The sequence below is a fragment of the Leucopleurus acutus genome (assembly GCF_964270905.1).
Source record: "Leucopleurus acutus genome assembly, chromosome: 9".
NCBI classification, from domain to species: Eukaryota; Metazoa; Chordata; class Mammalia; order Artiodactyla; family Delphinidae; genus Leucopleurus; species Leucopleurus acutus.
Genome location: NC_139144.1, coordinates 22,699,462 through 22,726,325, shown reverse-complemented (window position 1 = coordinate 22,726,325; position 26,864 = coordinate 22,699,462). Strand labels below are relative to the sequence as shown.

The window sequence follows — 26,864 nt, the reverse complement described above, 5'->3', positions numbered from 1 at the left end:
CAACTTTGTTCAGATGAGTCCCTACTTTACTAGAATATGAATATTTTGTGTTCTTTGTGAATTTCATTTATAAATCTGGAAGATGGCTGCTCCTTAACCTGCAAGAAGTTTGTGCATAAGTACCTTAAACTGCAGCACATATCCAGGCTTCAGCGTCAAATCTCGAGTTACTGCAAATCGATCCCCATCTGATTTTCCAAACACCATGGCTGATGGCGTGGCAGAGCAGAAAGTTTCATTTTTAACCATTCCTTCGTTAGCCAACATCAACCACACACTCATTTGATTCATAGGGTAATCAAAAGCCGGCTTCTCATAAAAGTTCTAATAGGAACAACACAAACAACACAGAAAGGCAATTTGGTAGCTTTGAAAACAAGAAAGGAATTTTCAGTTCATGACATGCAGGGCCATGTACTACTTGTATTTCTAGGAAAATACAGTAGACTCTCTAAATTAACTTTTTTTTTGTTTTTTAAACTGCCATGAACTTTTTCTCCTGATTATTTAACAACTGAATATATTTTGCCACTGTGTATCTAATCATTTCATAAACACACTAATAATCATATTTAATGACTTGGCCAAACTTTCTAGTCTTGTTTTTTGTTTTGTTTTGTTTTTTTAACATCAAAATAATCTATGAACTAGTAGCATAGAGAGGTAAAAAAGTTAAGTGCAAACACAGAAAACTAAACTACATGTTCAAGTGTCAAGCACTAAATCTTTGGGGGAGTGAGTAGTTATTTGATCCCATCCTCTTTTACCATTCTATGTCTTCTTGGAGTTCAGACATAATGAGAAGTACCTGGGGTAAAGTTGGGTTGACAACTGGGATGATTTGTTTTTGCTTCTCGGACAGAATGATGATGTCATCGACTGCCCACTGGTCATAGCCCTCCCCTGAGAACACAGGCTGCCACCAGCGGAAACTGGTGCAAGGGGTCTTGGCAGCAGCTGGCAGCTCCAGATAGACAAATCTGCATAAAAGCAAATCATTTAGCGTTGGGAAAGCGTTGTTTTTCTTAGCAGCTGTTAAAATAACACGAGTAGCAACAAGAGAAAGTTATGTTTTGTTTGATCTCTTGGTATTTTTGTAAAGTTTCTAAGTTTAGACAGATAAGACAAGAGGTTTAAAGTTGTAAGCAAGTTTAGTCCTAATCCTGGTTTTTCCGTTTGGAATTGTATCTTTCGGAGGCAAATATTTCAACTGCGTTTGATTCATTGAACAGTGTCTTTTGACTACTATGACAATGGCCATAATATTTTAAAGAAACCCTTAAGAAAAAGCTGTTCCTTTGTATGTTATTGCATTAAAATAGCATTACAATTTTTTCAAGGCAGTTCTTACTTATTGGGGGAAAACATAAATAAGCATTAAAAATGAAATATAAATCACCCATAAGCTACCACATGGGGTTGGCCTCTGTTAACAATTTGATGTATATCATTAAAGCATGTAATCTTTTACATAGGTGAGATATATGTATGATTCAGTATCTTACAGTTTAAAACTTAACATTATATCATAAGCACATTCTCATGTCAATAAAGTAAGTTCTTAAGATCATTTTACCGTTTATATAATTTTTCATCACACAGATGTGCTAGTATTTATTTCACTTTTCCTTATTATAAATAATTCTGTGATGAAAAATCTTTATGTATCAAGCTCTATGTATACCTCAGTTTATTTATTTAGGAAAGATTCTTAGAAATGGAATTACCAGGTCAAATAAACTGGACACGTTTAAGGCTCTGGATTTTTCCAAATTCCTTTCTGGGAGGGTCATGATGGTTTGCAGGATTACATGAGAGGACCTGTCTTGCTGCTCCATGTGGAGAGAGCACTTGGTGTTGTCATTAAAAAATGACCATTTGACTGTTGAAAAATGGTATCTTTTTTATTGCCACAGAGGTTGGATATTAATCACATTTTATTAAACATATGTCTTCCCTGCTGTGTAACATCTACTCATTCCTTTTACCCATTTTTCTATTGGGATCTTAGTGTTTTTCTTGATAATTTGTATAAGCTCTTTACAGGAACACTGATCCTCTATTTCTCGTATTTGTTGCATATATTTTCTCAGTTTGCTTTCCTTCTTTTCATTTTTTTTCTGTTTTCTTTGAAATATATGTGTTACATGTGTATGTAGTTTTACATCTGTATGTAGTATATTTCTGTGTAAGCAGTCCTTTTCTTTGTTAATTCTTGCGTTGAACTTATGTTTAGAAAGTTCAGGTCTTTTTCCAAGATCAGATAGCAACCTAAGTGTTTAACTCTTTAACCAGTCTTTAACAGTTTTTGCTGATGTAAGGTGATAATCTAAATAGGTACTTTTCCCCAAGAGCCTACCCATTTTTTTCTAACACCATTTGATTGAATAACCATTTCTTTATCATTGATAGTTGATGTGTCTTTTTTTCATATATGTTTGTACAGATATCTGAGTCAATTTCTGGGTCATCTATTTGGCTTGATTGTTCTATCCATGCACTGGTATCATTCCACTTTAATACTGTAGGTTATACAATATGTTTTAATATTGTGCGGGGCATCCCTCTATATTTTGTCAAAAGTTTAAACTATTTTTGCCAGTTTATATTTCCAGATATAAAGCTCCCCCCCAAAAAATGCCACTAAGATTTTGATTGGAATAGCATTAAATGTAAATTAAGAGATTTCTTCATATCACAATGTTCAGTTTTCCTATCCAGGGATGCTGTATTATTTTCCATTTATTTGTTTTCTTTTATATCTCTGAAGGAAGTTTTGAAGTTTTATTATTTCCTTTACAGAGATTCTCAGTATTGTTTCTTAAACTTATATTTATTTATGTATTTGCCATCATGGGGTCTTCTTCTGATATCTTCCAATTCAGAATTTCTTAACCAGTTTAGTGTCATAGAACTCTCTGAGAACGTGATGAAATAACCCCTAAAGAAAAACTCCCTTAAATAAAAATGGAATATCTCTGGAATTTGAAAAAGCTAGTGAATTTTTGTTTGTTTATACAGTACTCTAGTTGCTTTACTGAATTCTCAGTAATTTCCAGATGGACAATGCTATTACTTGGAAAAAATAATTTGAATAGTTTCAAACTGTTGTTTAAACCAGTTTGGCCCCATTATCAATTCCCCTTCTACTGTATGGGGGGAATCTCACCAGGCTCCATCTCCCACCCACCATCCCTGACTCTCTCCTTGGATGTTGTGACTCTTGTTAGACCTAGTTGCCTCTTCTCTGGTTTCCACCTCTCCCCCTGTGTGCCTTAGAAGAAATGCTTTGGGTTGGTCTGTCTGCATATCTAATTGTGTTATATTATGGAGAGTTATGTCACCTTGAAATAACTCAATATTTTAAAACAATGAACTTATGAACCTTCAATCTACAAAATAGCTCTATTGTAAGTATTATATCTAAAATATATTTAATTTGTAAGAATTGGATCTACATATTTTTCAATAATTTTTTTCCAATAAAATAAGGTTCAGTTGTAAAATGCAAAACAGGGATATTAGTATGGTAAGGCCTAATAATAATCAAGGAGATAATAATTATTATCGCACTGGAAGGAGATTGGGGCTGGTTACCTGGGTTTGCTGAAGTCTGAGAAGTACATCTCTGCCAGCAGGTGCCACTGGATGCCCCCATTGTTGCTGTACTGGAGAAGGATGCCCTCCTCTCTGCTGTCAGGCTTGTTGCACGCAGCACTCTCTCCACCGATCTGTATGTAGAACTGGACAAAGTCCACCCAGGAAGTATCCAGATCCCAGCTCACCAACCGTCTTTTTCCAGCCTTTTGGAAGAACAGAAAAATCACAGATTCAATTATCTGGGAGCAATTAGTTGTTTCCATTTCAAATTCATATGAGCATCCTAGCACTATGTAGAGATGATCTTATTCTCATTTATTGTTGAGAGGAGCAGGTTATGCCATTTAACTGCTCCTGGATCCATTCTATTAGTCTCTACATCACTGACTCCCAGATTCGGTTATGAGATCCTTGAGAACTGCTAATTCCACCAAAGGGTACTGAAAAGTCTTTAATAATAAAGCAAAATTCATTTTAATGAAAACACTCCCAGCATTCGCTTTGGAAATCTCCTCCAGGCAGAGTCATGGAGAAGAAAGACCACATACATACTTTGAAATCAGCTGGAGCTGGGTTTGAATCTCAGCCCATGATTAATGCTGTTCACTAGCTGTGTGACCTTTGTGAGCTTTTATTTTCCTCAAAGTTATAACATGGGTAATAATACCTTCCTTACAGGGTGTTGTGACAATTAGATGAAATAATATGTTACATAACTTGCCTAGCACACGGCATCTCTTCCTGAGGGGACAATCTCTTAATAGATATGCCCCGGCTCTCCTCCTCCCTGGGAATTGAGGTAAAACAGGCAAGACACAAACTTCTTGACAAAAAGAGAGTACTGAAGTCTCTCGGGCTCCCAGTCAGTCTATTTCTTGGAAATAGAGAGGGTGGGAGGGATCATTAAATAAGTTTTTGCAACCATTAAATGGTCTCTTTGTGTCTTAAAAATGTTAAAAACTTCCTCAAATCCAGCAACTTGCTTCTTTTGCTTAGTGCATCCCCTGCCTGTCACAGTTCTGTTGTGAGGTATGAGATACAAATTGACAAGGTTTGTCATCATTTCTGTTGTCTCTAAACGGTTTCATGCTAACAGGATTGAAAAAAAGTTTGCTGATAAGATTCTTGCACCCAAACTGATTCTGCCAAAGCTAATCCATGGACTGCACTGAGTGGTCTTAGAGAGTTTCCGAGGAGTTCAATTAATATTTGGGAAGAAAACCTGAGACAGAATACACAGTATAGAGAAAAGCACCCCTCACACTTATAATTTAAACCCTACTCTAATCCACTAAGTTAATTAAGAAAGGGTTTCAGTTATTAGAAGTCACAGGGGAAATACTTGGGGATAATTACAGGAGTACACTGTTACTGATGAATCTAAAGCCAATTAAGAGATTCCAAAATAGACAAGGGTGCCAGCAAAAAGAGAACTGAGGTCAATCCTGAGACAGAAACTCATTTTTTGGAACTCTCAATTTTATGTATGTATTAGAAGAAATCTTAAAATATGCATTTTCAACGTGTTAGATGTGCTTTTCATTTTTCTTGCTGTTGATTTGAAATAGTGTTAAGTGGAAACAACTCAGAGATTATTATAATCTGACCTAGAATTTTCGTGCCTCAGGATCAGTACAGGAAGAATGAATTTGAGAAGAACCTAGCTGGTTAATTCCCACCCAGCAAACTTCTATGAAAACCCTGGCATGTGGAAAAGAGCCAGAACGATAAAGATCTAAGGTGAGGAGAATGATAAAAATCCAACTATCACAATTAAATGGTTGGAATGATTGGTCAATTGTGAAATTCACAGAACAGTGTTGTTCTTCCAGGAGACTATGGTGTTGCTCTATAGAGATTTTGAGAGTGTTTTGTGGGATTATTTATTTATTTTTTTTTGCGGTACACCGGCCTCTCACTGTTGTGGCCTCTCCCGTTGCGAAGCACAGGCTCAGCGGCCATGGCTCACGGGCCTAGCCGCTCCGCAGCATGTGGGATCTTCCCGGACCGGGGCACGAACCCACGTGCCCTGCATCGGCAGGTGGACTCTCAACCACTGCGCCACCAGGGAAGCCCTGTGGGATTTTTTAAAAATGAAAAATATCATACAAATGCTTGGTTTGGCACTGAAGATGTTTTTTCCTAGAGAGTAGTACAAGTCATTTTCTTTTGTCTGGTGACCTGAAATGCTGATCATTGTTTTAAAGGGGGAAAAGAGAGAAAAAGGAAATGGCTCAGGGCAAACTATTTTGTCAGAATTTAGAATCAGATGTTAACACACGGTTTGCAGTTTTTCTACTATACTATGATCAATGTATTTATGTATATGTGTAGATATATATAAACATGTAATATGCATATACATGTGTTGGAGTAATAGATTAAGGACCTCCTCATTCCTAGAGTGTGGAAAATACCCTCCAATTTCCCCCAGCATTCTAGGTTAAAATGTCTTCAGTGTTTAGATAAAATAATACAGAATTTAAAGGTAACGCCTACAGAATCTAGAGCCTTTATAACAAAACCTCTAAAATGCTTTCTAAAAACTTTACCTTTTGACTTCCATTAAAATCTTCTTTAATCAAAATGCCAGTAGAATAAAAGTCTACTATATTTATTTGAAAATAACCATTTCTTTATAACTTTCTGTTGTTTTCCAATTTTCTTTCATCCATTCATTGATTTCTTTCTTCAGCAAATAATTACCGGTTGCCAGTTATACCAAGCTCAATACCACGTGTTATAAAAACAAACTTGAAAGGGGAGTCCACAGATACGTACGTGCAGGGAGAGTAATAACTTAGGGCTGCAGACCAAGTTCTATCCCTTGTTAAATCCCATTTGGTCATATGATTAATGATCAATGCTCCAATCTATTCAGTCTCAAGGGTATTTATTGATATGTAAATGCCTAACGCAAAGCATGCATTTCTGAGTTGAACATCTTATCTAGAAGTTTGGCTCAGTCAGTAAGACTGTGCATTTTGCTGGGTACTGTGAGAATAAAAATAAAAATATGATCTATATATGTAGGGAACACAATGAGAGGGGCAGTCAAAGAAATGAAAGATCAGTGTACTCTGCCCTAGTCCCAGAAAGCCCCATGGAAGTGAAACTGAGCAGGACCCTGTGGGGCTTCTGGGCACAAAAGCCTTTCCGTGTGCCCCACTCCTTGTTTGTAGGGAATAGACTCCAGCCTCTATGACCTTCCCTGAGTCCCAAAGGACAGATTCAAACAGTTGTCAATCAGGGAAGGGAGGGTATGCAGAGACAAGGGAGGAACGGCCAAGAAACAATAATGCAGCCTTGGCGCAGGGTTGTGGTTCTGCCTCAAGGGATACACATTAACAATATCCTTTGAGCTCTTTATAGAACTAAAACCCAACAAGTGGCAGATGTCAGCATTCTTCATACAAGAGAAGACCACCTGAGGCCAGATTAAAGGAGCCAGAGAAGCCTATCAAGAGATCACCTGAAATTAGATTAAAAGAGTGCAAGGGGCTTCCCTGGTGGCGCAGTGGTTGAGAATCTGCCTGTTAATGCAGGGGACACGGGTTCGAGCCCTGGTCTGGGAGGATCCCACATGCCGCGGAGCAACTAGGCCCGTGAGGCACAACTACTGAGCCTGCGCGTCTGGAGCCTGTGCGCCGCAACAAGAGAGGCCACGATAGTGAGAGGCCCACGCACCGCGACGAAGAGTGGCCCCCGCTCGCCGCAACTAGAGAAAGCCCTTGCACAGAAACAAAGCCCCAACACAGCAAAAATAAATAAATTAATTAATAAACTCCTACCACCAACATCTTCTAAAAAAAAACAACAACAAAGAGTGCAGGCCCTGCACACACGCTAATCTTATCAGCAACCCCACCCTTGAACTATTGCTATAAAACTCCTCACCAAATCCTCCTGGGGTGGGAAACAGTTTTTCAGGGCAGGAGCCCACTGTGTCCCCCTTTGCCTGGCAAAGCAATAAAGCTATTCTTTTCTACTTCACCCAAAATTCTGTCTCTGAGATTCGATTTGGCACCAGTATACAGAGGCCAAGCTTTCGATGTCAGAAGCAGCAGGATTTGGGCAAAACACTGCAAGGTTTATATGGATGTGAGAGGCCGTGGAAGGCGTAACGGAAAGCAGTGGAGGCTAAGCAAAGAGGGAAATTGGCAAAATCTGGGATGATGAGGAGAGCTTCCTGTTTGGAGCAGAGGACTCATGTTTGGAAAAAGAAAATAAGTTCTGTAGTTAGGGCAGCAGTATTGGAGACTATCCTGAACACTGGTGATGGAAGAGTGACAGGACAGAAGCATGTTTTTAGAGAAATTAATCTAGGGTGGTTTGCAAAGGTCTAAGGAACACTTCCTTTGGGTTATTACCCTTCTTTACTTCAATTATGCTAGCTGGTGGTAGGTGCCAAATTGTGTATCCCACCTCTCTGCCAAAGGAGCGAGTACATAACTCTGGCCATGCCAATCATATTACGCCATTCCCCGGACACGTGACTGGCCAATCAGAAAGCTTTCCCACATTTTCCTATGGAGTTGCTTATAGAGCTCTGTGGCCATGGTTTCACTCTCACGACGACAGCTGACCTGAAAATAGAGTCTCCTCTTAAGGAGAGAGTTCTGTGGGCATTTGAGTTTCCAGCTCCATGTATCTCTGAGTCAAGTTTCATCTAAGCCCTCCCTGTTTTGATTAGAAGAACCAATTTTCCTTCTTTTTTGCTTAAGCTAGTTTCTCTCACTTAGAATTCAAAACAGATCTGACTGATACAAGAGAAAAAAGTAAAAATATGATCCTTAGATATTTTGACAAAAATTTAGGGAGAAAGCTGGTTTCGGAGAGGAAGAGAATGATTTTATTTTTGAAATGCTGATTTTGTTAGTGGCAGGGCGTACATATGGAAATATTCAATGATACCAGTTTGAAATTTATTTTCATAAAATGTAATTATGATAGCTAACACTTATAGGCTATTTCTATATGCCCAACACTATCCTTTATTCTTTACCTGCATTAACTCACTCTCAACATCCTACTTTACAGTAGAAAAAACTGTGACACAGAAAGATGTTATAACTGTGCAAGGTGAACCAATTAATTAGTTTTGGAGCCCAGGTATAAAGCCAGGTAGCTTGACTCCAGACATAATCTTGAATTAAGTGTTAGAAATATTGATATGTAACCTTTATATGTTTAAAATATCTGTGTGTATGCACACATGTTTACTGGGGTGTTTGGGTAAATATTGGTTAAGGATTCATAATCTTGTTTTAAAATTGATGGTTATGGGAGACACAATCTTTTCATTTCTGCATGATTATACAGTGTACCCAGATCTATGCAATGAATATTGGTCACTTATTGACTATTATCTCTAAGAATAATGACATGGGGATCTTAGATGTCAATGGATAAGAAATATCATTAAATGGAATCCGTCCCTGATTTTCTGTCATTTTCCAGCTTGTTTACTTTGTTATTTACATTTTCTTGTTTACATTTTCTATCTTGTTTACATTTTCTATCTGATTCTTTGTTCTGCACCTGCCTCAAAACGAAAGCTGTACCTATTTTTGCATTTGCATACATTAACTTGTTTTGGATTTCTGCCCAAACAGGTTCTGCAACACATCAGCCCTATGGTATATCACCCACCTTTGTGTACTTGCTATGTGACGTGGAATGGGACATTTTCAGTCGTGCTAGAATTGGTGGCTATAGTCCCTGCTGGAAAGAAGTGGTGCTGGTCACCCCACATTCTAAAGAGAGCTGCCAATAATAAGGGTTGAACACATTGCTCAGGTTGGAGAGCTGGACCTGCTCCCCTCTGCAGTCCTTTCGAAAACTATATGAAGAGATGAACTGGAGGAGGCAGGAAGAAAAGAATGTCCTGTCTGGACTGTAGCAAGGGAGGAGAGGAAGGTGGTTCTCTCAGCCACATCCCTCACCAAGCAACACGGGTTATGAGCGTTCCAAGAGAATCAGGCACCTCAATCCCTAGTCGGTATGTACTGATCTGTCTGCTTCCACTGGGAAAGCTGAACCCTGCAAGAAGACCTTCTACTCAGAGTCCCTGTTATGGGGTGCCCCCAAATTCATATGTTGAAAGGCTAACCCTTATAGGGATTGTATTAGGAGGTGAGGCCTTTGGCAGGTAGTTAAATGATGAAGGTGGAGCCCTCATGATGGGATGAGTGCCCTTATAAGAAGAGACAGGAGAAGGCCTGCTTTCTCCCTCTCTGCTCTCTCTCTCCACCATGTGAGGATACAATGCAAAGATGGCCGTCCTGCAAATGTGGAAGCAGGCCCTCACTAGACATTGGATCTGCTAGTGCCTTGATCTTGGACTTTCCAGCTTGCAGAACTGTGAGAGAAAAACGTTTGCTGTTGAAGCCACCCACTCTATGGTATTTTGTTATAGTAGCCCAAGTTGACTAGGACAGTCCCACATCAGCTGATGCCACCAGCAGCCACCAAACTGAGCTGAAATAGGACCTGAGATGTTTGCCCTTGATGTAGAGCTGGTCAGTACCCTAGGAATGGCTTTGCACACCCCTACCCTCACCTTTATTCCTCCTTCCTCCAATCATATTCTTGGGATTAATGGATTGACAAATTGAATAAACATTTCTAGAAATGTTTTCTACATGTTAGGTACCGTTCTACATGATTTACAAGTACTAACTCATTTAACCTGCATAATAACCCTAATGAGGTAGATACTCTTTTACAAACGAGGAAGCCAAGTCACAGAGAGGTTAAGGTATTTGTTCCAAGTCACACAGCTAGGAAGTGGCAGAATCAGACTGAAACAGGCAGTCTGGCTCCAGAGTTGCTATTGTTAACTTCTAAGCTCCACTACCTCCACCACCACTCACGTCCTCACCCCCAGGCCCGCGTGCTCACACACCCTCCAAAGCCTGGTATGAGAAGGGGCCAAGACCCTGCCCCACTCAAAGTCCCCCAAGATACAAGCCTGGCTGGCACTGGAGGAAAGGAAAGCAATGAGCTTTAAATCAGGTCCAAGAAAGGCAGGAATTTTAAACCGGCCTATCTGGATTTGTAGTAAGCAAAGACAAGCATAAAACTATGCATTTCCCAAATGGAGCTAAGGCATAGAAATTTGACAAAGTCCAGTCAAAAGCAGGGAATGTAGGGAAAAATAAAACTGCGTCATATTTGTACCTTCTGAGTTCAGACGGCTACAACATCAGTCACATATTGAAATAGCCACTGTCCTGATCACTTACTCCTGGCTCTTAGTCCTACCTTGCTGAAATACAGAGATGATCCAGAAGAGATGACTCCACACCCTTCTTCTGGTTTTACAATTTCTCCCCCAATAACTTCTTGCCAGTCAGACTCCCAAGCATTTGGGTTCTCAAAGTCCGACATGATCGTGGAAGGAAGGGCAGCTTCTGGGTGGCACTCAGTGCCTTGGTATCCCTGGTCACACCTACAAGAGAGGAGGGCCGAGTGAACAAGTGATGGACTCCTGTGTGAATGCCACAGCCATCTGACCTGCAACATTTCCTATATCTCACTTTTGTTCGGGTATTGGCATCTGTACTAGACTTTTCTCTACAGTGTAATCTTTGAATATGGTGGTAGCAACCTTCAGTTTTGCACAAGGGGGAAAAAAGGGATAGAATCCATTCTTAAAACAAATAGTGCTGTAACAGTAGAGATGAGGCATCAAGTAGTAATGAAGGATACAGGCGTGTGTGCACATGTGTGATGGGGGGAGGGGAAGGACCGTGAGATCTTCCCATAGGCTTAAAAGGTCACATATAAATGTTTGTCTGCTCACCCAACATTTAATTGTGGCCGTGTTTTATAGTTCCTCTTTCTGATTAGATTATGTCTCTTTTAGAGTCTTTAAGTATTCAAGTGTGTTCCTATCTCATCCTCATTAGCGATAATCACCATCTCCCACTGTACGCAACCTTGAGCTTCTGGTGAAGTGCTGTAGGAAAGCATGTAGCAGCTGTTTGACTAGAGCTTTAAGACTATCAAGGGAAGGAAGGGGGAAGCAATAGCAAGGCTCTGTTAACTAACAAAGAGGACTTTGGGGCTAATTGATAAACTCTGAAATTTAAACCCAGGAGGTTACATTTTAAGGTTTACAATCTATGGCTTTATACTTATTGAAATACAACAATATCTTTTACATCTAGAATAAAGACAGAAAGGAGGATCGTTTTCCTTTGGCGATCTCATTATTTATCAGGTGATTCCTATAACTGATGACAGCTGCTGTGGTAGGGCTATAAACACACATCCAGAAAAGCAGAGTCAACCAGGCCTCCTGACGCACGTACCTGCACATGCCGTGGTCGCAGGAGCCGTGCCCACTGCACATGTTTGGGCACTGCTGCCCAATGTAAATGCTGTCTAACGCCCACTCGTCTTGGGCAGTGTAATAGCTCTGACTCCAGCGGAAGCGGGTGGCGCTGGACCTAGAAACAAGGCACAGTAACAAAAACAGTATTTTAACTGACATGGGCCCGTATAGACAAGGAACGGTGGAGCTCAAAATCCTTCAGAGAACGAACTCTCTGGAACTTGAATTTAGCTGCTAATCATCCACCATGAAGGAAAGCCTATTTTGTATATACCTCGATCTTAATTTATTTGAGACTACATTTAATTAATAAATTTGTATTTTAAAGAAAAACACAATATCAGATTTATGTTGTTGTTGCACAGGGATTTGATGCGCGGAAAAGAAAGGAAGTAAAACGATATTTTTTAAAAATAAAAATTTGTAAGAAACTGTCTCTTTCACAGATGAAAATGCGCAGTGTTTAACTTAGAGTAAGGCAGTTTCTTAAAATAAACGTATCAGTAGTTATTGGAAGACTTCCAGTTAGCTCTCAATACAAAACAAAAGTTTTGTTTGGAGGTATGGTTTTGGGGTTGAGGGGATGGGCTACAATGTACTATTTTACAAGTAAGAACATCTGGGTGCTAAATCCTGCTTCTTATTTCTGAAACATTAACTTGCTTAGGTTTCACGGACAAGCTGATGTTAAGTGGAGATAAAAACTTTAAAACAGTCCATTACACATAGAGAAACACTTGGGACCCTGATTCATCTAAACTACATATAAAGTCTAAAGAAGAGGATGTTTTGAGAGCAATGCCAGGAAGGTTTTCATTCACTGACTACCATAAAAAAATTCTTTTAGAATCACATCATACTTTTCACCTCTAGGAACTTTCAGGGATCCATGATTAGTTCTTTCTGGTCAAAGCGCAAAAAAAAAAAAAAGAAAACAAAAAGAATTTGCAGAATTAACGTGCATGCTCAGTTCCATTAATTAAACCCTCCCCAAGTACACTATCTACAGATACACTTGATCTTAATGGCTCTGAATGATCCATTAAAGTCTACTGCATCAATTACCCACATATTGAATACTCCCTAAGTACATAACAGGCTGTTAAAATCCAGACTAAGCCTTTACTGTTTATTTTACTAACGATCCGTGGCTAATAGGTTGCATTTTTATTCCTAGTAGGATGATTCCAGGATTCACTGAGGTGCATTCACTAGACACAGGTTAGCGGGATATCAGTGTTCTTCATGGTACATACAATGAGACAGATGCACCTCTTCTATGGTAATAGTTTATATTTGTAATCTAACAGCCATCACAATTTTCACAGTCCCATTAAGAAATGTTTTTTAGAAAAGCCTACTATAAAAGTAAGTACATTACCTTAGAGCCCCACAGAAAACAAATAAATTAAGACGCATGCACCACTGTCATTTAAAGGAGAGATGACTATATTTCTTTTAAGATTGATTACAATCTAGTCAAGTCCAGGGTCACACATATCTAGACGGTGAACTCCTTTGGGGACAGGGATATGTTTTTGTCTCAGTAGTCTGCACAGGAACAGAATAAAGTAAGTGTACAAAAACAGTCTGCTAAAAAACGAGCCGATGAGTGGAGGGACAAGGCCAGGAAAGGGCAGCCTGTTTCTGACTTCTGCAGGTAACAGTGTGAAGAAAGTGCTAGGAGTCAGGCGACCGGTCCCCCAGGACCCTGGCTCTGTAATTTATCAGCTGTGTGATCTTTACTGGAAAATTTAAGACTTCAGGGGCTTCTAGTTCCTCACCTCTCAAATAAATAGATTGGGCAATCTGATTTCTAAGATCCCTTCCAGCTCAAAAATGTAATGATTGCTCTGGTGGTTTGTTGACCGAGGTGATAGTTTATTTTCTTTAGAGTCACATGCTTACACGAAACCCATGGCATACATTATTTTGAAGTTTCAAACATTAAAATGGGGTTGGAGGGTTTCAGAACCTGACCTAGATTTCTCAATTTATGCTTCTAAACAGTCACATGTAAACACTCTCCAAATTCTTTTTATAAGTAAATTAATCCTTACATGTACCTATGATCTCTTGAAAAGATATTTCCTTAAAATAAAAAGCTTAAAAAGTGAATTATTCCATTTAAAGTGACAAGCCACAGTTTCATGTACTGATGTTAATTAACAGAAAAGAAAGCAAAAGAGGTTGAATATTGGCTTCGTTTTTAGTGAGAAAAAAAAATTAGTTGTGTGAGCAATCTCCAGCTGGTCACATGTGAGAACACAAGGTGTGATCTCACTGATTTGCAGCTGCATCACTGCTAAATATCGCCCTCAATACAAATATTTAATTTGCCAATTTTCTCTTTCTCTCTCTCCCTTCCTCTTTCTCCCTGCCTCTGCCTCTCTCTCAAAACTAAGTATTCTTAGGAGGAAAATCTTGTGTACTTTGGATTGAGTCTGGAAATACCACTACTGCTGTGTGGATCATGAAATGAAGTTGACCTACATTTAAAATTCAAACTATGGATTCTCAAAGGCAACAAAACTTGACAGTCTTTTCTTTATTTGATTTTTTTCCTCTTATAAACTTCTAGACTGAAATAAAATACCATTGAGTCATCTCTCGATAGTTAGGTAACTGAGGAATCAAGGTAAATGAAGTCCGGCTAAATTGTATTTTCTACCTTCAGAGTGACTATAATTACATTTACCCAAATATCCTGAAACTCATTCAGTCATTAGGTGTTGATTTGTTCATGAAGTCAGCAACTGACAGCTGTTTGGGTCTCATTAGGCCCTGTTCTTATGTAAATATCTCTCACAAAAACAAAATTAATTTTCATTGGGTAACAAATGTTCAGTTCATATACAAAATAATTTCTTTGAGCAGGTGTATACGTGTTCAGTATTCCACTCTAAGTTGTCCTATCTAGCATTATCTTCTAAAGTTAACAGATCTTTGACAGTGCAGACCAAATTTGCTCGTCTACGTTCAATTTATAGTTGCATACGCTGGACAATCAAAACAGCAGAAGAAAGATTCACCAAAAGGAATATTGCTTCACACTAAACTGTACTTCCTTGCCCCAATGCTTGGGAAAAACATGCAATCTGCAAAAGTTTGAAATGCATATAATAAAGTTATCAAGAATGCCAAAGAGAATAAATGTACTTTATCTTTATAGCAGAGCTTTAAAGCATTACAGATCCGAAAACAATGATAATAACCAGTTGAACACTATTTTTTTGAAATACTATAGCAATAATGTTTAGTTTACGTATTAGTCAGTAGAAATGTTAAAATAAATATCCTATTGGGTGGTTTGTTTTTAAGAAATATTTTTACTTTCTTTACCCAGGGCTTTGAGGGAAATCTGGAAAAGCAGAATTCAATTATTTACCTACATGTACTTAAAGGCAAATTGTCAGAGGAATGATCTAGTAGATTTTTTTTTTCAGTTTGTAAAAAGAGATGGTTTGTAATAAAACATCTTTTTAGTTCATCAAGGCACATTGAATTGAAATTTACTTAATTTCCCAACATTTAATGAGCACCTCTACAACATGACAGGCTCTGTGTTAAAACTAAAGAGTTTAAGGATCAATATATTTCCTCTCAAGTGCTGAATAAACATTGACAAAAACGAGACCTTTTCTTACTATACTAAAACTTTCAACCTAGTGGTACTATCTTTTTTTCTTTTTCTTTTTCTTTTTTTGCGGTACGCGGGCCTCTCACCGCTGTGGCCTCTCCCGTTGAGGAGCACAGGCTCCGGATGTGCAGGCCCAGCAGCCATGGCTCATGGGCCCAGCCGCTCCGCGGCATGTCGGATCCTCTAGGACCAGGGCACGAACCCGTGTCCCCGCATCGGCAGGCAGACTCTCAACCACTGCGCTACTAGGGAAGCCCTATCTTTTAAGCTAAGAAAATAATAATGCTACATACAATCTCAGTGTAAAATAACCTGCAAAGGCTTTTTTGATAGAGGACGATACTTTCTGGATATTGCCTAAACTATATTAATTAAGAATTAGAATTTAAAACTTTTCTGGGAACAAAAGGACATCTCTAAAATACACTATCAGTATTATCTTGTCATCATAATTTTGAAATTGTACCCCACATGTCAATGAATAAAAATCAGTGTTTTTTAAATAATGAGGGTAATATACTTAATGGCAAAATAATGGGGGCAAATTAAATAAAAGAAGCTCAGTAGCTTTGCACCAAGTATGACCAGTATTTCAATTGTTTGATGTGTTGCTTTTTATAATCTTGATAGATATGCTTGGAATATCATTGAAATTAAATAAAAATCTTGATTATATTCCCAGCAGTAGATATAAAAAAGTAGGATGTTAGAAAAAGTAGCAACTTGTTATACAAAGCATTAATAGAGTATCCAGGAGATGGCTCACAGTTGGATATAAAAAAATCTGTGGAAATCAAATTTCAAGCATTTTGTTCCAACTGACATAATGATGAATCCTTAAAAATAATCAAGGAGACATTCTTCTATAATGTAGTAATTCAATCTTCAACTAAAGGAGGTATAATAATAATTCTAGGTAGTTATCTAACCAATTGTTTTTTTGTACAGCCTAACTTACATAAAATAGTCTGAGAAGGGTTGATTTAGTAATTTTTTTTACAAAAGGGGTCTTGGAAGGCAGATACCACAGAAAAATATAATTTTTGTCTCTTTTATGCTTTTTCTGCTACACAAATCACAGAATCTTAGAATTCCAGAACTGCCAGGGACCTTTTAAGATTGTCTAGTTCAACCTCTTCATCATACACATAAGGAGTCACGTTTGAAGAGGTTAAATGGCTAAAGCATGTAGTCAATCAGTAGAGATATACTGAGAACTCAGCCCTTCTAATTTCTAGTCAAAGGTTCTTTCCTGGGCAAGCTTGTCCTATTCCAGGGTTTAAACAGGACTCATACTATTTAACTTTTCAACCCAAACCTCTTTTCTGAGCTCCAGATTCATAAGTCCAATTGGCTTCTTGACATTTCTGCTCGAGTAGATAAGTATCTCAAACTTCACATTACAAAACCTAAGAAGCACTATGTCTCTTAATTCTCTGCCCTAAATCCAGTCCTCCAATCCCTCCCATCTCAGTCAGTGGTATTACTATCCAACAATGTTCCCAGGCCCAGACTTTAGAAACTGCTTTTGATTCTTCCATTTCTACCTCAGCCCCAATCTGGTCCATCAACAAGCCCTATTTGATTAAAATACATTTCATAAAAGATGTCTCTTTCCACATTGTTACTATCATACTCCAAGCCACCTAAACATCTAATGCCTGGACCTCCCCCCTCCCCGCTGGAACTGGTCTCCCTGTCTTCACTCTTTATCCTACAATCTATTCCTCACACAGGCCTCAGTCTAACATGAAACAATGTAACATGTGGGGAAAATGTGCTTTTCTCTTTCATATTATCAAATGTTTAACTTTCTCCCTAGTTACTGAGGCTTCTGCTTCCTGGGGGATGATTTCCATTGTTACTGAAAGAATGTGAATAGAGAAAAAGAGTGTATATTAAGTTTTTAAAAGAAAAAGAAGGGCTTTGAACCAAGAAAACAGCCTTGCAATCCAAACTGTCTTGACATAAGAGTTTTTAGATTCCTGTATCATCCTCTTTTTTTTTTTTTTTGCGTTACGTGGGCCTCTCACTGTTGTGGCCTCTCCCGTCCTGGAGCACAGGCTCCGGACGCGCAGGCTCAGCAGCTATGGCTCACGGGCCCAGCTGCTACGTGGCATGTGGGATCTTCCCGGACCGGGGCACGAACCCGTGTCCCCTGCATCGGCAGGCGGACTCTCAACCACTGCGCCACCAGGGAAGCCCTGTATCATTCTCTTTTATATGTCAAACCCAAAGGAACTGGATCATTGAATTTTCCCAAAAAAAGAAAAGTTGAGGCAAAAGGGAGATGAGAAAAAGCCAGGACAGTTTGGAAACCAAACTTTCATTGGCTCTATTTTTCAAATAGCCTAGGAATAAAAGAAAGATCTTTTGATGCTGAAAAAAAAGAATGCGTCTTGCCACCTTGTGCTTAATTCTTCTTCATATTCATCATGCTAAAAGAGATAGAAAAGTTAAAGTGACAGCCATATCTGAAGATGTCATCTCTCACCAAGTTTTCTGGGGAAGAAGCACTATGACTCTTTTCCACTGTGTGAACTCACTGGCATGGTAAATACTTGCTGATGTAAATTCCTGACAACTCGGCATACTTGGAAGGCATTCCTAAAAGAGAATCATGCAAAAATTCAACTCAGCTTCTGTTTCCTCCAGGGCAATATGTTTACTCTCTCAACTCAAGTGAAAAAGACCTTGGAGAAATCTAATGTTACAATCTCAACCATTTGCAACATGAATGCAATCTATAAATTGTCCTTCTGTGAAGCTAAAATATTTGGGAAATAATTTAAACGAGATCCCACAGTGGAATTAAATGTCTTCCAATTCTCACATGGAAAAACAGAAAATGGATTAGGATCCATTTTTTGGCCTGTTAGCATAACATTGGCATTTGGTAAAATTATCCTATTCACTATGTATTTATGCATTTATTGCAATATCAGACCACCAGTATGTATATATAAAGAAGTACATTTTATTCCAAGAAACTGGAATTATGTATTTCTTTTTTAAAACAAGAGATACCATATTCTTAATATGATCTACCTGCAGGTGAAGAGACTTAGAAAAGAACAGATGAAGACATGCTATAGAGAAAGAAGAAAGAGACATTTATAGAAAAAGAGAGCTAGAGAAAATAATGTTGAAAACACCATCCCAGTATATCTAGTCCTGAAGTTATTCCCATTTTTAAAAATTTTCAATTGCCCTTTAGTATCTGATAATGCAGAACGTGGCATCCTTGTAATCCACTGCTGACTTGATGCCAATTCTGTTACAAATAACATTGTTCCTTTTCAACCAAAACTAAACTTGCAGAATTGCAATTCTTTGCTTCCTGTGTTAAAACGTGAAGGCTACCTAACACAAACTTTAGACAAAATAGACTTACCTCTTGTACGAGGTGCCAGGTGAGGCCATGGTTGGTTGAATACTCTAGTTTCACCTGGTTGTCCATGTGTGGAGTGTATTTCTGGCCACAGCCCATCACCAAGCTGAACTGAATCATGTAGGATGCTCCTATCTGCATTGATTGTGTTTCCACATAGCGCATACTTGAGGCAAGTTTAGAATCTCCTGTAAAACTGAAAGACAGAGGTGGAAATCAGAAAATTAAAAACAGCGGGGCTTCCCTGGTGGCGCAGTGGTTGAGCGTCCGCCTGCCGATGCAGGGGACATGGGTTCGTGCCCCGGTCCAGGAGGATCCCACATGCCGCGGAGTGGCTGGGCCCGTGAGCCATGGCCGCTGAGCCTGCGCACCCGGAGCCTGTGCTTCGCAACGGGAGAGGCCACAGCAGTGAGAGGCCCGCGTACCACAAAAACAAAAAAACAAAACAAAAAAACAAACAAACAAACAAACAAAAACAGCAATATATTAGGGAAAAATTAAGCTCTTCGTTTCATATCATACATCAAAATAGTTTCATTTTACTTATTTAAACCTTGCCAAGCTCTAGAATGGATTTTAGTTCATCTAAAAAAGGCAATTTGAAGGCCTCCCTGGTAGCACAGTGGTTAAGAATCCGCCTGCCAATGTAGGAGACATGGTTCGAGCCCTGGTCGGGGAGGACCCCACATGCTGCGGAGCAACTAAGCCCGTGCGCCACAACTACTTAGCCTGCCCTCTAGAGCCCACGAGCCACAACTACTGAGCCCACGCACGCCTAAAGCCTGTGCTCCGCAACAAGAGAAGCCGCTGCAATGAGAAGCCCACGCACCACGTCGAAGAGTAGCCCCGGCTCACCTCAACTAGAGGTAGCCTGCGTGCAGCAACGAAGACCCAATGCAGCCAAAAGTAAATAAATAAATTTATTTAAAAACAAAATCTTAAAAAAGGCAATTTGAAACAATCTGCCTATCAAGGAAGCAATATTTTCTTTTAAGTTAATACCTACAGTTGTCAAATATATTTGAAAATGGGTACTCACTCATATACTGCTCATGAGTATAAACCCTTTGACTCATTTCTTGGAACCTATCCTAAGGAAATAGTCCTAAATTCAAAAATAATTTTATAAAATACGATGAATATTGCAGGTTTACTCACAGTAGTAATTGGCAACAATTTAAACGTCAATCTATAGGGAAAATGGAATGCTTTAGTAAATTGGTATAGTCACGATAGATTGTCCATATTTCAAATATTAATGAAGGTTATATAATCAAATTAACGTGTATGTGAAAAAGTAAGTTTTAAAAAAATCCACAAAATGATGAATGAAGGAAATTCACCAGAATGTTTGCAGGGGCTGTGTTTGATGGTAGGAAATGGGACAATTTAAAACTTCTCATTTTTCTTATTTTCCAAATAGTCTTTAATGCTCAGCCATTAAATACTGAAAACATGATAATGCAGTTCTAATGGTTGTACCTCAACTCAAAAATTCCCATGTTTTACTCGTCTCAATTGAGTACTACGGGATTATAAACTGCTTGAAGGCCCGCACAATTACTTTTTCAGAGAAAAGTGCTCAAGGAATTTATAACCTACCAGAGGAGATTAAAATATGGACATGTTTCACTGTAGTTAATATGGGTCAATGTAAATATTCCCAGGGCCAACCACACTGGGGTTTGTCTGCCACAGTACTTGGTACTGCCATTCTGAAGCAGGTCAAGTACCACTGTTCAATGGTAAGGGGGCTTAGCTGACAAAGGAGATAATGCAATACTCCATGAAATCTTTGAGGCACTTAATATTTTTTCTTAATTCCCCTTTGCTGAATCAGCAAAATAAGAAGCTACTACTCTGATTTGCTTCTGGCAGAGTTTAAGATGTTATTATTATTTTTATTGTAATTTTTTTTTTTTTTTTGCGGTACGCGGGCCTCTCACTGTTGTGGTCTTTCCTGTTGCGGAGCACAAGCTCCGGACGCGCAGGCTCAGCGGCCGTGGCTCACGGGCCCAGCCGCTCCGCCGCATGCGGGATCTTCCCGGACCGGGGCACGAACCCATGTCCCCTGCATCGGCAGGCGGACTCTCAACCACTGTGACACCAGCGAAGCCCTAAGATGTTATTTAAAGATGGAATTTTGCTTATATGGAAGATCATCATGGGTTTGGGCTCAAGGCTATAAAATTTAAGAAGCTTTTTCCACACAATGACTAATTACTGTTTAGCTAAGTTTTAAACACTTGAACAACAAATAGAGTAATAAAATGTAAGAGCCCTAATCTCTGCTTTAGTGTACTATTCATAAATGAAGGGAAAAGTCTTATTTAGTACTGCTAGGCTTACAAATCCAGTGCTACAACTTGTTTGTTGCTATTATAAAGATGCCCACCAGCTGCTGAGTTAGGCCTATATCCTAAGACAGTGCTAAGCACAATACGCATATTACAATACATCCTTACAATAACTCTATGAAGTAGGAACAATTACCTCTAGTTAACAAATAAGGAAATGGGGATAGTAAATGGTACAGACTCAATGAGAAATCAGCTTTGCCTGACTCCAAACCTTCTCAACCAATACACTATCTCTTTGTCCTTCTATTACTCTAAGATGGAGAAGAAAAAACACTGTCGTTTTTTGTGACACTGTAGTTTTGAATAATTTTCAGTTATACTTAATTTAAAAAGCATTAACTTTCTGTTACTATGCAATGATGCTCCGATGTTAGAGATGTAAAACCATGACTGCTGCTATGTGTTAGGGCATACAGGATATGATCTAGAAAATATGAAGCTGTAGGATGCATTTTTTAGCAATATTACAAAATAAATCAACATAGAGCAAAAATAATAGTAAGCTATGTAGGCACAAACTCATCTATATAAATTCCAGAGTCTTTAAAACAGGCAAAAAAATCCCAAATGCTTCTCCCTGTGAGAAATGAATGCTGCTTTTTGCTTCAAGGGTTATACGCTTTATGAGAAAGGCAATCAGAGGCAGCCAACTAGGGTTGTTTTAACTTTTTACTTTAAAGGCACATATTCCCTGGGCATCTGGTAAAAAAACCACAGAGTGCATGGAAGCACATGGGCTGAATGGTCTACAGGCCACACAGAGGCACTAAAACTTTCTCACTCGTGTCATGTACATTGTCTCTCCACCCCAGCATTTCTGAAATAATTTAAGATTATTTTCACAATCAGCTCCTTTTAAATTCCTCCCTTCTGAGATGGTTTAGTGTCCTGGCAATTCTACACAGAGTCAGAAAGAAGTGCTACGTTTTGTAAATAGTGCCTGCACCCAAATTTTGCATAGTAACAAATTAACCATGAACTTGGTTGGAAAGAGGAAGCATTCAAACCTGAGAAGTGTGTGCTCTGTGAGCTACCCTGATGATAACGGCTTTTAAAGGTGCCAAGACACCAAGAAAGAAACAAGACAAAAAGTATAAAAGGACAAGTTAAGAGGCTAAATGAGGGCAGTTAAACAGTGACAATAAAATTCTTATTTAGCATGAATGTTTGTTCCACTGGTAATTGTGGGCAGATATTGCTGGGTAGGCTGATCAGCTGCCATCCACAGCCCCTCTCTTCCCCAGTCACCTTGTAGTGATTGGTCTGGGGGTTGCCCAAGTCTATCATAAGTCTCACCAATGAGATGTAAGTGAAAGATGCTAGGTGGGTATACTCACTCAGCTTTAATATAAGCTTTTAAAAAAGAGACAGATGGAGTTGGCTGGCATGTGCTTTTGCCTGTTGCTCCTACTGTTTTCCTTCCTCCCTAACGGGGCAGCAGTCAGCCTATGAACAAAAATATTCAGTTGGAGCTCTCTTTGCTGAGATGGTGGAGTAGAAGGATGAAGAGAACATGGGTCCCTGACGGCCTTGTTAAGCTGCTTACCAGCCCTGGATTGCCAGTCCTAGGACTGCTTGTCACAAATGACAAATAAGCCTCTTCACTTTTGCTTATGCCACGGTCAGTCTTTTCTGGTTGTTTTTGTTACAACCTAGAGCTGAATGCATTTCTTCCTTTCTTTCTTTTTTTTTTTTTTTTTTGCGGTACGCGGGCCTCTCACTGTTGTGGCCTCTCCCGTTCTGGAGCACAGGCTCCGGATGCACAGGCCCAGCGGCCATGGCTCACGGGCCCAGCCGCTCTGCGGCATGTGGGATCTTCCTGGACCGGGGCACGAACGCGTGTCCCCTGCATCGGCAGGAGGACGCTCAACCACTGCACCACCAGGGAAGCCCTGAATGCATTTCTGATACACCTGCCATACTTCATGGTACTGCAGGATACCTCTCCTGATGTCTTAATCTGAAGCAAAATAACCCAAGAAGATCACAGACATCTGTGCCTTAAAATCTTTTTCTTTTTTTTGTGCCTTAAAATCTTGACCATTCATAGAACAAGTGCACTCGAATGTTTATGATTTATTCAAGACTGGCTGAAAGCCAAGTGATATTAGGTCTGACGTTTTCCTCCTGAATACTCTGATGTTCATACACAGATGGAATTTTAGGGGAGAGAACTTGAAAGCCTGCAATCCTTTAATTTACAAAACTGCTCCTCTTTGCTGCTTGTCTAAGTCAAGATACATTTATAAAGGCAAAACTGAAACTGAACTTCTCTGTTGCAATCATAGAAACAGAAAAAAATTGTCCACATCAGCATTTTGGGGAGAAATTCCGGAGACAGAATGCCTTGGGAATCGGAGGCTCAGTTCTATTGATGTTGATTTGCAAGAATGCCTCAAAAATAAAGGAACAATAAAAAAAAGTCCTGCATCTAATTACAAGATTTAATGAGAGAATAGGGATAACCCTTTCCATTAGGACAAGCTTACCTCCCTGTGCCTTTTCATTTCCACCCCTAAGAAGGCTAGTAGGCTCTCTGTTATGACGCTGGTAAGTGGACGACACCATAATGTGACTAAGCCTCCTTAGTCGTATCTTAGTCCAGAGTATAGGTCCTTCGCCTCCCCCTTCCTTGCTTAATCTCCGGTACTGCTGAGGATCTATTGTCCTGACCAGGCTGGAAGCCTCTCTGCAGGGAGAGGTCACATCTTGTTCACCACTACATCCCTCACAGCACTCAGAGCCTTGTGCACCTCAAGAAGCACCTGGTGCTAGCGCACGACATCGTGGTTTTCTAACAGCTGGATTATTTCATTTGACCTCTGAGTCAAAAGACCATTTGGGAGATACCAGGGATCCTCAACATTGTATTACAGAGAAGGAAAACTGGGAGGTTGAGCTGTTGGCCTCCAGGGTCACACAGTTACTAAAAAGCTAGAAACCAGGTCTTCTGATTTCTACTTTGATGTCCTTTCCACTATGTCATGCCTACCAAAGGCATGTAAAGAATGTTAAATAAAATGAGCACATGAGTGGGGTGTCTTGATGGGAGAGAAGGCAAGTTTTCCAAAACCACAGTTACTTAAATGCTGTAATGAACACAGACAAGGTTTTGAGGTTATCCTCACTTAAAGAAATTGCTTTCTGTGTTTCCCTAGAGCCTCATTCCCATCTCCAGAAAAAAGGCTCTTTTATATGAAAGGCAGATACATCTAACTAAACAGGAGAATACTCAGGCCACCAAGTTCTTTAAAAGCAAATTCATGTAAACCAGCCAAATCACCTAGCGACTGAGCCATTTTTGACAATTGATCCATCTCTTTCAGAATAGTTTGGTAAGTAAACAATGTGGCTGTAGTGTCACTACCCATGAGCCACAAGAGAAGACAACGCACCAATATTTACATTTCTTAGAAATCTAAGCAGTATTCTATCATTTTCAAGAACCCCATGGAATAGAACAGCTCTGCAGAACTCATTTTCAGAGAAGTAGAAGACCAACACAAAGCTGTTTTTAGTCTGATACTATTTGGAAGTTATATTAATTTGCAGAAGGACATGTGAATGAATTTAAGCCTCTCCATCATCCTTTTTTGGGGGGGGTTTGTTCTTGTAATCATCAAAAAATGTTTACTAGAGTTGACAGAAAAACTTGCTGATACTGTGGAATTAAAGGTGGCATTTAAACTCATTTGTTATTTCTATAATATTATGTCTCGAAACAGAAATAACCATGATTTTAGTGGATTATATAAGTTTTACACTTATTGGGAAAAAAATCTGACATTATAGAAGCATTTTTTAAAAAAATAAAAATTCACAATTCTACCTAGAGATGACCACTGCTAACATTTTAGTGTAAGTACTTCCAGACTTTCTTATGTTTACACACACACAAATATACACACATACTTTTTTTTCTTTTAAAAAAATTATAAAATTGTAATAGTCTTGTTTTTTTCTTTCTAAAAACTGTTTCATTGCTGTCTTTCCAGATTGAAAAATATGGTAAGACACTGTCATTTTTAATGAATAAAGCCAATCTCCAATTATGGAAATCTTTGGAGGTTGTTTCCAGTTTTCACTGTTACAAACAATGCTTCTATAATATGTATCCTTGTATATCTTTGTGTACTTGTCCAATTATTTTCTTAGGATAAATTCCTAGAAGCAGACTTACTTGGTCAAAGCAAAATTTAAAAGTTAGCACTTATTGCTAAGTTGCCCTTCAAAAAGATTGTACAAAGTTACACTTACCAAAAAATATTAACAACGACGGACGGAGCTGCTGATTCTCACCACATATCAACACTGAACATGCACAATATTTTTCATTTCAGCTACTCTATGCAGTCTTTTAATCTACATTTATTTGATTACTAGAGAAGTTAACATGCTATTTATGTTAACTATTCATTGCCTATTTGTAGTTTTTTGGGGTTGCCTTTTCATGTACTTTGCCCATTTTTACAGTTGGCATTTATCTTTTCCTTACTTATTTGTACAAGTTCTTCACATATTTGGGAGAAACAGTCTGTCATATACGTTGCAAATAGCCCCTTGCTCCCAATTTCTTGTCTGTTTTGTTTTCAGGGAGGTCACCCCCCCTGTTCACAAAAACAAGTTTAAAAATTTCAAGTGCTGGAATATGTGACCTTAATGGGCCCTGCTTTTGGTGTCATGCTTTATTGGTACCTATTAAGTCAGCCTCAGAGCCTAGTTCATAATCATTTTTTGCAAATGTCTAATGGACACATGAAAGGGATTTGTATTTTTTATTTGTAGGGTACAATTTTTTTTCTTTATCGATTAAACCACCCTTGTTATTTACCTCTCATACATTTCTCTAGGTCCTCACCTATTTTTTGTTTGCTTCACCCATCAAGGACTCAAACAAAATATTGACATCACATTCTGGATTACGGTTGTTGTAATTTTCCCTCTGTGATTCTAACGGGTTTTGTGTTATGCTCACCATTCTGTGGTATTCAGGGTGTGGAGGCCCCTGACTTTTCATATTCCTGTGGACATCTATCCCTCATGGCATCGCCTGTGTTACTGGTCTCTAGCCCCAGCTTCAGCCTTGAAGAGTTTAGTGGGGCCAGGTGCGAGGGTCCACCCAACATTTTTTTTTTAACATCTTTATTGGAGTATAAATATTTAAAATGTTGTTAGTTTATGCTGTTTAACAAGGAAAATCAGCTGTATGTATACGTATATCCCCATATCCCCTCCCTCTTGCGTCTCCCTCCCACCCTCCGTATCACACCCCTCTAGGTGGGCACAAAGCACCGAGCTGACCTCCCTGTGCTATGCGGCTACTTCCCACTAGCTATCTATTTTACATTTGGTAGTGGATATATGTCAATGCTACTCGCTCACTTCATCCCAGCTTACCCTTCCCCCTCCCCGTGTCCTCAAGTCCATTCTCTACATCTGTGTCTTTATTCCTGTCCTGCCCTTAGGTTCATCAGAACCATTTTTTTTTTTTTTTTTTTTAGATTCCATATATATGTGTTAGCATACGGTATT

The 26,864-nt window shown here is 39.1% G+C and overlaps 1 protein-coding gene across 1 annotated transcript in view; it reads right to left on the bottom strand.

Annotated features, from left to right (window-relative positions):
- The window catches only part of RELN (reelin), a 511,249-nt gene that overhangs the window by 107,229 nt on the left and 377,156 nt on the right, over window positions 1-26,864 (bottom strand). The window contains exons 21-27 of the mRNA XM_082846929.1: window positions 18,976-19,168; window positions 18,076-18,188; window positions 11,919-12,056; window positions 10,867-11,053; window positions 3,598-3,803; window positions 809-980; window positions 124-324 (exon numbers count right to left, since the gene is read on the bottom strand). Coding sequence (XP_082703055.1) covers window positions 124-324; window positions 809-980; window positions 3,598-3,803; window positions 10,867-11,053; window positions 11,919-12,056; window positions 18,076-18,188; window positions 18,976-19,168 — 1,210 coding nt within the window. The remainder of the gene's footprint in view (window positions 1-123; window positions 325-808; window positions 981-3,597; window positions 3,804-10,866; window positions 11,054-11,918; window positions 12,057-18,075; window positions 18,189-18,975; window positions 19,169-26,864) is intronic.